The sequence below is a fragment of the Nanorana parkeri genome, unplaced genomic scaffold (assembly GCF_000935625.1).
Source record: "Nanorana parkeri isolate BGI_ZX_2015 unplaced genomic scaffold, ASM93562v1 scaffold1279, whole genome shotgun sequence".
In the NCBI taxonomy this organism is placed as follows: domain Eukaryota; kingdom Metazoa; phylum Chordata; class Amphibia; order Anura; family Dicroglossidae; genus Nanorana; species Nanorana parkeri.
The window spans coordinates 438,930-449,798 of NW_017307547.1; the positions used below are offsets into that span (position 1 = coordinate 438,930).

A 10,869-nucleotide genomic window follows, 5' to 3' on the forward strand; every position below is an offset into this window, starting at 1 on the left:
GCTGCTTGGCGCGAGGACTGACAGTGCTGTGCTAGGGGGAGGCTGAGGAGCCTCTCACCTAGAAAAGTGGAAGGCACAATCATTGTCAGAGACATTTGGGCGTCCGCTACGGGCACCCAGGGCCGCAGGTTTAGACGTATATTCGGTTATTAAAATTGACCGTTTACAATATACAGTTACACAAAATTATCTTCACATTTTTGTCAGGTTATATTTTGCATAATTGTTCCCATTAATGGGCCTCTCCAAGAAAATAAACACCCTGTATGACTTTTATAAATGTCCAGTAGATGAATATAAGGAATAAAAATACTAAAATAGCTCAAAAATAATTCCTTTCATAATGCTTTTTTTTTTTTTAATGACCGTTGACGCGTCCTCGTAATGTATCACCGCTGCCCCTCCCCCTCTCTGGTTACATAGAAATGATTAGTCTTCTTTTTAAGGAATACTCCGGGAGGCCCCCAACAATTTCCACGCGTTCCTCGTTTGTCAGGTGACTTGATGTCGGCTTCCCCTTCCCCTCCGTCTCTCAGGCAGAAGGCAGATAATAATAATCACATTATAGAGAACATTAAATCTCTTCACTCTTCAGCTGTTTCCATCGGAACGAGGAATCCAAGTGGAAGTCTTCCTTCTCCTGCTCTTTAGCCAACTCAAGGAAGACCTGTTAGTAAACAAACAACACATTTTAGAACACGCCCCCTCTTACATTCATTAGCATAGCCAGGAAAATCAAGCAAGTTGGTAAAGATAAACCTTCAGGCTTTTTATTTCCTTCATCTGCTGCCCCCTGAGACCCTCACTGGTATTCTCACCCGCCTGCCTGATGCCCGAGAAATGATACCTGCCAAGTTGCCCCTCTCCTCGTATACTCAGATACTTTGTGTTCTACTAATAGTCAGCTTTATGGAACAATACCGGACAACCTACACAGCAACAATAACCAAGCAGGAGTGTTATCACCATGTCTGTCTGTGTTCATTGGATGTGAGCTGTGTTACCTGCTCCAGGGTGGACTGGGAGAAGCTGTACTCCTCCATGTCATAGGCTTGCTTAGCTGTGGAAAGACAATACGGAAAGATCAGCCACCTCAGTCACATCCTGGCGGGTCATTCACAATGATTGTCGGCTCCATTCCAAACTCTACAATCTTACCATTCTCCAGCTGTAAGAAGGCCTGGGACAGAGACCGTACATTATCCATCGGGATCTTATAGACCAACAATGAGGAGAACCTGTGGGGAAGAGACAGACATTACAGCTAAACGTCCATTAAACCCAACACAGCTATACAGTAAAGGGCACCTGTCATCCATCAATTGGTTTGGGAAATAAATAGAGGATCCCTTATGTTATTTACTTTGAGATTCATCAGCACATGGGTCCTGAGGAACTCATATTACGTGGGATCCAGAAGATCTGTCATTCCTAGACTTTTATAGTATCACTTGTGTCCTGTCATTGCTGGGATCTAGGGGCCCCTTACCACTGTGACTCTGTTATAACCAACAATCCTGAAATCTGATAATAACTTGGAGAGAAGGCTCAGTCACTACTGGCGGTCTTGGACTCTTCCCAGGAATTAGTTGCATTACCTGTCCTGCCTGGCGGCTTGTGGGAAGAGGCGGAGGACCTCCTGGTGGATCACATCTACCAGCTGGGTGTCCTTCAGTTTGATCTCCAGGAGGTAACCTTTACCATATTTGCTCTTCAGATGCTGGATGGATCCGATACACCTGAGAGAGAAATGCTGTGAGATATTATCTCATTCCAGAAGAATGAACCCAGCAACTGTTATAATGTTTCCAATACATATGATGTGTTGTGACAAGTTTTACATCAAAACAATGGTTCTGTTATAGAAAGTGACTTTATGGAATTGATGTAGAACAAGGTGGAGGATGGGGAGAGGGTGATACCAAAGCGAAGTAATTCTGCATTTCATTATCCTTCTTCATGTCTCTGCAATTAGATTTTTGAGCTCGCAGTATAGCTTCCCCCCCCCATGGCACTGGTATGTAGCATCAGGTATATAGGATCAGGTATATAGGATCAGGTATGTAGGATCAGGTATGTAGGATCAGGTATGTAGCATCAGGTATGTAGGATCAGGTATGTAGCATCAGGTATATAGGATCAGGTATATAGGATCAGGTATATAGGATCAGGTATATAGGATCAGGTATGTAGGATCAGGTATATAGGATCAGGTATATAGGATCAGGTATATAGGATCAGGTATGTAGGATCAGGTATGTAGGATCAGGTATGTAGGATCAGGTATATAGGATCAGGTATGTGGGATCAGGTATGGGGGATCAGGTATATAGGATCAGGTATATAGGATCAGGTATATAGGATCAGGTATGTAGGATCAGGTATGTAGGATCAGGTATGTAGGATCAGGTATATAGGATCAGGTATGTAGGATCAGGTATGTAGGATCAGGTATATAGGATCAGGTATGTAGGATCAGGTATGTAGGATCAGGTATGTAGGATCAGGTATGTGGGATCAGGTATGGGGGATCAGGTATATAGGATCAGGTATATAGGATCAGGTATATAGGATCAGGTATGTGGGATCAGGTATGTAGGATCAGGTATGTAGGATCAGGTATGTGGGATCAGGTATATAGGATCAGGTATGTAGGATCAGGTATGGGGGATCAGGTATGTAGGATCAGGTATATAGGATCCGGTATGTAGGATCAGGTATGTAGGATCCGGTATGTAGGATCAGGTATGTAGGATCCGGTATGTAGGATCAGGTATGTAGGATCCGGTATGTAGGATCAGGTATGTAGGATCCGGTATGTAGGATCAGGTATGTAGGATCCGGTATGTAGGATCAGGTATGTAGGATCCGGTATGTAGGATCAGGTATGTAGGATCCGGTATGTAGGATCAGGTATGTAGGATCCGGTATGTAGGATCAGGTATGTAGGATCCGGTATGTAGGATCAGGTATGTAGGATCCGGTATGTAGGATCAGGTATGTAGGATCCGGTATGTAGGATCAGGTATGTAGGATCCGGTATGTAGGATCAGGTATGTAGGATCCGGTATGTAGGATCAGGTATGTAGGATCCGGTATGTAGGATCAGGTATGTAGGATCCGGTATGTAGGATCAGGTATGTAGGATCCGGTATGTAGGATCAGGTATGTAGGATCCGGTATGTAGGATCAGGTATGTAGGATCCGGTATGTAGGATCAGGTATGTAGGATCCGGTATGTAGGATCAGGTATGTAGGATCCGGTATGTAGGATCAGGTATGTAGGATCCGGTATGTAGGATCAGGTATGTAGGATCCGGTATGTAGGATCAGGTATGTAGGATCCGGTATGTAGGATCAGGTATGTAGGATCCGGTATGTAGGATCAGGTATGTAGGATCCGGTATGTAGGATCAGGTATGTAGGATCCGGTATGTAGGATCAGGTATGTAGGATCCGGTATGTAGGATCAGGTATGTAGGATCCGGTATGTAGGATCAGGTATGTAGGATCCGGTATGTAGGATCAGGTATGTAGGATCCGGTATGTAGGATCAGGTATGTAGGATCCGGTATGTAGGATCAGGTATGTAGGATCCGGTATGTAGGATCAGGTATGTAGGATCCGGTATGTAGGATCAGGTATGTAGGATCCGGTATGTAGGATCAGGTATGTAGGATCCGGTATGTAGGATCAGGTATGTAGGATCCGGTATGTAGGATCAGGTATGTAGGATCCGGTATGTAGGATCAGGTATGTAGGATCCGGTATGTAGGATCAGGTATGTAGGATCCGGTATGTAGGATCAGGTATGTAGGATCCGGTATGTAGGATCAGGTATGTAGGATCCGGTATGTAGGATCAGGTATGTAGGATCCGGTATGTAGGATCAGGTATGTAGGATCCGGTATGTAGGATCAGGTATGTAGGATCCGGTATGTAGGATCAGGTATGTAGGATCCGGTATGTAGGATCAGGTATGTAGGATCCGGTATGTAGGATCAGGTATGTAGGATCCGGTATGTAGGATCAGGTATGTAGGATCCGGTATGTAGGATCAGGTATGTAGGATCCGGTATGTAGGATCAGGTATGTAGGATCCGGTATGTAGGATCAGGTATGTAGGATCCGGTATGTAGGATCAGGTATGTAGGATCCGGTATGTAGGATCAGGTATGTAGGATCCGGTATGTAGGATCAGGTATGTAGGATCCGGTATGTAGGATCAGGTATGTAGGATCCGGTATGTAGGATCAGGTATGTAGGATCCGGTATGTAGGATCAGGTATGTAGGATCCGGTATGTAGGATCAGGTATGTAGGATCCGGTATGTAGGATCAGGTATGTAGGATCCGGTATGTAGGATCAGGTATGTAGGATCCGGTATGTAGGATCAGGTATGTAGGATCCGGTATGTAGGATCAGGTATGTAGGATCCGGTATGTAGGATCAGGTATGTAGGATCCGGTATGTAGGATCAGGTATGTAGGATCCGGTATGTAGGATCAGGTATGTAGGATCCGGTATGTAGGATCAGGTATGTAGGATCCGGTATGTAGGATCAGGTATGTAGGATCCGGTATGTAGGATCAGGTATGTAGGATCCGGTATGTAGGATCAGGTATGTAGGATCCGGTATGTAGGATCAGGTATGTAGGATCCGGTATGTAGGATCAGGTATGTAGGATCCGGTATGTAGGATCAGGTATGTAGGATCCGGTATGTGGGATCAGGTATGTGGGATCAGGTATGTAGGATTAATTTTCTAGATACAATATAAAAAGAAATCCTTACTTCCATTACTGGCTTCCTAAAAGTTTCACCTGACTGTCTTGGAGTATTTTCGTCTCACCTGAGCTTTCCAGACACCATGATTGCGACGCGGTCACACACAGCCTCGGCCTCTTCCATATAGTGTGTGGTCAGAATGGCGCCTCTCTCCTTGTTCTTGAAGGCCGCTCGGATGGCTCTCCTTAAACACACAAGAAAAGCCTCGGGTGTCTCATACTTTTGTATACACACCTCCTAGTATAGTGCATGTGTTGTAGGAATGTAATATACACCGTAAGGAGATAGACATGACCAGGCTGATGTGCACTATGACTACACAGTAACAAGTCCCTGAAATCTCATGTGAGGAGCGCTAATCTCATTTCTTCTGCTCTGTCTGATAGCGCTGATGACGGAATGCCATGTGTCAGCAAAGAACACCAATCAATACACATCTGACTATGTGGGAACACATACATGAACATGAAGAAGGCTGGCATGCTGTACGCCATGAAGAGTGCTGAAACCATTGGCTGTGTCGCAGTAAGAATCAGGAGTTATATCAGGAAAGAAGCAGAAGACCACTTTAAGGTATTAGCACCTTGGTCAGCTTGTGAGAAGACTCACCAAAGCCTTTGTTGTCCTTTTGGGTCCAGACCAGTTGATGGTTCATCCAGTAGAGCGATGGTGGGATTACCCAGCATGCTGATGGCAAAACACACCTAAAGAACAACAACAAGGTCAATTCCAGCTTATACTATGTTGGCTTAAAGTGACACTAAAGGCAAGACTTAAATGAAAAAATACATTCCAGTCCCTGAACTCTGAGCAACAATGTATCTTATTTGTGTATCACTCGGCTGCAGATCCTGCAATCAGCTCTGACACTGTCCTTCCTTCTGGAGGGTGGCTACGTCTGTTCCCCATGGTCCCTGTGTGTGTTGTAAAGTAGTCACCGCTCCGAGCTCCCTCCCGGGATGGACTACAATCTCACGTTTAGTTTACTGATTTGTATTGAGATTGTAGTCCATCCCGGGGAGGAGCTTGGAGCGGTGACTACTTTACAACACACGGGGAACAAAAGTAGCCCCCCTCCAGAAGGAAGGACAGTGTCAGCACCAATTCAGAGATGATTGGAGGATCTACGGCCGAGTGATAGACAAAAAAAGAGATATTTTTGTTAACAGTTAAGGTACTTGAATGGATTTTTAAGCTATAACTCCGGAGTTTAGTGTCACTTTAAACAACTCTGCAAATCCTCTTCACATATTTGGAATTTCTCATCATCTGCTCGATTGAGCAAGGTAACAAAACACCTTCCAGGACAACAACACACCTTTCTGGAGACCCCGGCTGACAACTTCTTGGCAGGTTTATTGAGATGGTCCTTCATCTCCAGAGCTTCACTCACCCTGCAGACCAAAGTATGGACACATAATGACAACAACAAACCAGTCAGGTTTTTTAAAACTGTGAGGGTTAGTAAGATGTATAGAAAGAGGTTTATCCCCATGGTCCCTGTGTGTGTTGTAAAGTAGTCACCGCTCCGAGCTCCCTCCCGGGATGGACTACAATCTCACGTTTAGTTTACTGATTTGTATTGAGATTGTAGTCCATCCCGGGGAGGAGCTTGGAGCGGTGACTACTTTACAACACACGGGGAACAAAAGTAGCCCCCCTCCAGAAGGAAGGACAGTGTCAGCACCAATTCAGAGATGATTGGAGGATCTACGGCCGAGTGATAGACAAAAAAAGAGATATTTTTGTTAACAGTTAAGGTACTTGAATGGATTTTTAAGCTATAACTCCGGAGTTTAGTGTCACTTTAAACAACTCTGCAAATCCTCTTCACATATTTGGAATTTCTCATCATCTGCTCGATTGAGCAAGGTAACAAAACACCTTCCAGGACAACAACACACCTTTCTGGAGACCCCGGCTGACAACTTCTTGGCAGGTTTATTGAGATGGTCCTTCATCTCCAGAGCTTCACTCACCCTGCAGACCAAAGTATGGACACATAATGACAACAACAAACCAGTCAGGTTTTTTAAAACTGTGAGGGTTAGTAAGATGTATAGAAAGAGGTTTATAGGGAAAATGGCGTCACACAGATGGCTTGTCAAAGCTACGTCAGAGCTGAGCTGTTAGTGGCCTTGAAGTGCTGGTTGGGTTTCATTCTGACAAGGCCGCGGTCTGCATATAATTTGTATAGGTTTGTGTGAGTTTCCCCTAGACCCTGGTTTTCACCCACAACTTAAAGTATAATGGTGGAGCCAACGTCACTGTAGGTAGGATGGTCAAGGCCCAAAAATATGGTGAGGTCCAAAAATATGGTGAGGCCCAAAAATATGGTGAGGCCCAAAAATATGGTGAGGCCCAAAAATATGGTGAGGCCCAAAAATATGGCTCCTGATGAGCATCATGATGAAGATCTGATGCTGAGTTAAGTTACCGTTTGATAGCGTAGTTTGCGTCCTCTTTCTTCATGCCCTTCACCGCAGCATAGATCTCCAGATGTTCCTTCACAGTGAGGTTTGGCCAGAGAGGGTTGTTTTGTGGACAGTAGCCCAGTGATCCAGACTCTTCAGTCCCCCGAGAGTCCCCTGCATTGCCCAGCACCACCTGTAAGGGGCAGTCAGTGAAGGTGAGATACATCGAATGTCAAACTGGACATTTGCTCAAGACCCACCAGGAACGACGTCCATCATAAGACTTAAGGACCTCTGGTTAGCTAAGCATGAGAAACTCAAATGTCCAATCTATGAAGGTTCATAAACCTTGTTCTGAAAGGGAGTGATAAGTTACTGAGATCTCACATTTTCTTTGTTTTTTTTTTGGATCTGAACCCAAGGCCTCTGCTGTGTCTGGCGGTGGCTCTACCTACTGAGCCACTCTGAAACCTTGGATAGCTCCTTGCCTGATCTCCTGTGTGATCCTCAGGTAAACCTAGTTTCTGCTGAACTCTGAACTCCTTGCTCCTCCCTTGAACTTCTTATTTAAGCCACGCCTCTGCACTTCCTGTTTGCCATATTATTGTGCTTCTGCCAATATCTTGCTTCCTGCTCCCTCTGTGATACAATTCTCTCATACTGCTACCCGTGTGCCAACCTTTGGCTGCTGATTCACCGACTACTCTCATCGTCTTCCACTTCATACCCGATACCTTTGGCTACTGACCTCGGCTTGTTCGCTGACTACGCTTCTGCCGGCTCCTCCACTACTACCGCCTGCTTGTGTACTGAACCCGGCCTGTTATACCGTCAATTTGCCGGCTGTTTCAGCTACTGGACTCCGAGCCTGAGCCCAGATCGTGACAGAACCTATACATGAGCCCTGAAGTCTTCTACTGCCTGACGATTTCACGTCTCACCTGTCCAGCCGTTGGCTTCATCTCTCCAGCCAGAATCAGCACAGACGTGGTCTTCCCGGCTCCATTGGGGCCCAGAAGTCCCAGAACTTCACCTTCAAAAGAAAAGAAACAGACAAAACTGATAAAATGACTGCAGATGTTCCTCATTTATCAATCTCTGAAAGAAGAACTGTCTGTCCTCCTCCTAGAAACCAATCAGAGTCGCCGTCTAAGTCACTGGAAGGCAATGATCTGAGTGTTGGAGGGTCAATGTATTTCTATTATTGGAGACTTTAACCTGAAACGTGTTTTGTTGTAAAAACATGAATACGTGACCTTTACATACGAGGTGACAAGCAGACCTGCACTGTCATATGATCTATCTGCCTTCTCTGCCCGGGCCCCTTACATGAGTATCGGCCGTACCCCCCTGATGGCGGCCCTGAACAGACCTGCACTGTCATATGATCTCTCTGCCTTCTCTGCCCGGGCCCCTTACATGAGTATCGGCCGTACCCCCCTGATGGCGGCCCTGAACAGACCTGCACTGTCATATGGACTCTCTGTCTTCTCTGCCCGGGCCCCTTACATGAGTATTGACCGTACCCCCCTGATGGCGGCCCTGAACAGACCTGCACTGTCATATGGACTCTCTGTCTTCTCTGCCCGGGCCCCTTACATGAGTATTGACCGTACCCCCCTGATGGCGGCCCTGAACAGACCTGCACTCCCCTTTCAGGGGATTAACAATGGATCCAGGAGGTCTTTGTGCACATTTCCAGCCACACAAGGCTGTTTAGACCCCATGGACTCTTTGGTGGACGTCATTAAAAGAAATAGAAATGAAGAGGAATTGACCTTTCTTGACGCAGAACGAGGTGTGGCTGACGGCCGTTCTCTTCTTCTTCTTCTTGATACATCCGCAGGTGCCTGACTTCTCCTCAAACTCTTTGCGCAGACTGTCCACAAGGATGGCCGGCCTCTTAAAGTGTAAAAACACAAATTCAATGTGTGATTTGATTCTGAAGGATATCTGCTTGTCGTGACATTTCTTATTGATACCAATTCATACACCCGGGCCAATGGAGGCGGAGTCACATGTCACTGTCTATTCCTATCTTTTCTCTGCTCTCCTCATATCAACACAGCACTGTCACATGGGGAGACTGACTTCTGCCATTCACTCCTGCACCCCACCTCCTCTCTGGTCAGCCAGCAGGGTAGCCACTCCCACTGCCAGCCTGATTTAAGGGCTTCAGGTGGTGTTCAGGCCCTGATGTGTTATTTCATATACAGGAGGGTTGTGTTATTTCATATACAGGAGGGTTGTGTTATTTAATATACAGGAGAGTTGTGTTATTTCATATACAGGAGGGTTGTGTTATTCCATATACAGGAGAGTTGTGATATTTCATATATAGGAGGGTTGTGTTATTTCATATACAGTAGAGTTGTGTTATTCCATATACAGGAGAGTTGTGTTATTTCATATACAGGAGGGTTGTGTTATTCCATATACAGGAGAGTTGTGTTATTTCATATACAGGAGGGTTGTGTTATTTCATATACAGTAGAGTTGTGTTATTCCATATACAGGAGGGTTGTGTTATTTCATATACAGGAGGGTTGTGTTATTTCATATACAGGAGGGTTGTGTTATTTCATATACAGGAGGGTTGTGTTATTTCATATACAGGAGGGTTGTGTTATTTCATATACAGGAGGGTTGTGTTATTTCATATACAGGAGGGTTGTGTTATTTCATATACAGGAGGGTTGTGTTATTTCATATACAGGAGGGTTGTGTTATTTCATATACAGGAGGGTTGTGTTATTTCATATACAGGAGGGTTGTGTTATTTCATATACAGGAGGGTTGTGTTATTTCATATACAGGAGGGTTGTGTTATTTCATATACAGGAGGGTTGTGTTATTTCATATACAGGAGGGTTGTGTTATTTCATATACAGGAGGGTTGTGTTATTTCATATACAGGAGGGTTGTGTTATTTCATATACAGGAGGGTTGTGTTATTTCATATACAGGAGAGTTGTGTTATTTCATATACAGGAGGGTTGTGTTATTTCATATACAGGAGGGTTGTGTTATTTCATATACAGGAGGGTTGTGTTATTCCATATACAGGAGGGTTGTGTTATTTCACATACAGGAGGGTTGTGTTATGTGTAGTTACACAATGCTTATGTGTTTAGCGATAATTCAGTGAAAATATAAATATTACCTCCTCAGCCCGATCTGTTGTTTTCAGAGCGTTAACCCTTTCTTTCTCAGCCAGGACCTCCTCGTCGGCGTCGTCAAGCTCCTCGGGATTCTGGGTAAATGGATGTTCTCTCTTGGTAAATCTGAAGGAAGAGAGCAAAGTGTTCTGGAAGTAGTTCTGCTTTAGCCCATGAAAAAAAGAAACACAATGAATTTGGTTTATAAGCCATTCACAGGACCCTTCTCCCTGCAGATCTCTGGGGGCGTTCCTCCTGTGCTATGTATGTACCAACCAATGGGGCAAATGGCTGACTTGGCATTGTGATGTACACGGTTTATGAACCCACCTGAATACCGGATCTTGCTTTAAACTTCTGCTCCCAATCCGCCATTCCAAAAACCACAGGAGGCCCCAGAATATGACAACTTGAACGTACGGCTGAAGAGGAAGCAGAGAGTGTCAGAAACTGAACTTCTGTGATAAATCCAAAATGGTCACCACCCATAGAAGGCCAAGCAACAGGTT

The 10,869-nt window shown here is 45.0% G+C and overlaps 1 protein-coding gene across 1 annotated transcript in view; it reads right to left on the minus strand.

The window, feature by feature from the left end:
* Positions 1 to 543: 543 nt before the first annotated feature.
* Positions 544 to 10,869, minus strand: part of LOC108797445 (ATP-binding cassette sub-family A member 10-like) — a 47,318-nt gene continuing 36,992 nt past the window's right edge. The window contains exons 28-39 of the mRNA XM_018569038.1: positions 10,691 to 10,800; positions 10,366 to 10,486; positions 8,981 to 9,104; positions 8,144 to 8,235; positions 7,226 to 7,395; positions 6,693 to 6,768; positions 5,398 to 5,492; positions 4,853 to 4,972; positions 1,599 to 1,739; positions 1,159 to 1,238; positions 1,005 to 1,060; positions 544 to 667 (exon numbers count right to left, since the gene is read on the minus strand). Of these exons, the coding sequence (XP_018424540.1) occupies positions 575 to 667; positions 1,005 to 1,060; positions 1,159 to 1,238; positions 1,599 to 1,739; positions 4,853 to 4,972; positions 5,398 to 5,492; positions 6,693 to 6,768; positions 7,226 to 7,395; positions 8,144 to 8,235; positions 8,981 to 9,104; positions 10,366 to 10,486; positions 10,691 to 10,800 (1,278 nt within the window). The 3' untranslated portion in view covers positions 544 to 574. The remainder of the gene's footprint in view (positions 668 to 1,004; positions 1,061 to 1,158; positions 1,239 to 1,598; positions 1,740 to 4,852; positions 4,973 to 5,397; positions 5,493 to 6,692; positions 6,769 to 7,225; positions 7,396 to 8,143; positions 8,236 to 8,980; positions 9,105 to 10,365; positions 10,487 to 10,690; positions 10,801 to 10,869) is intronic.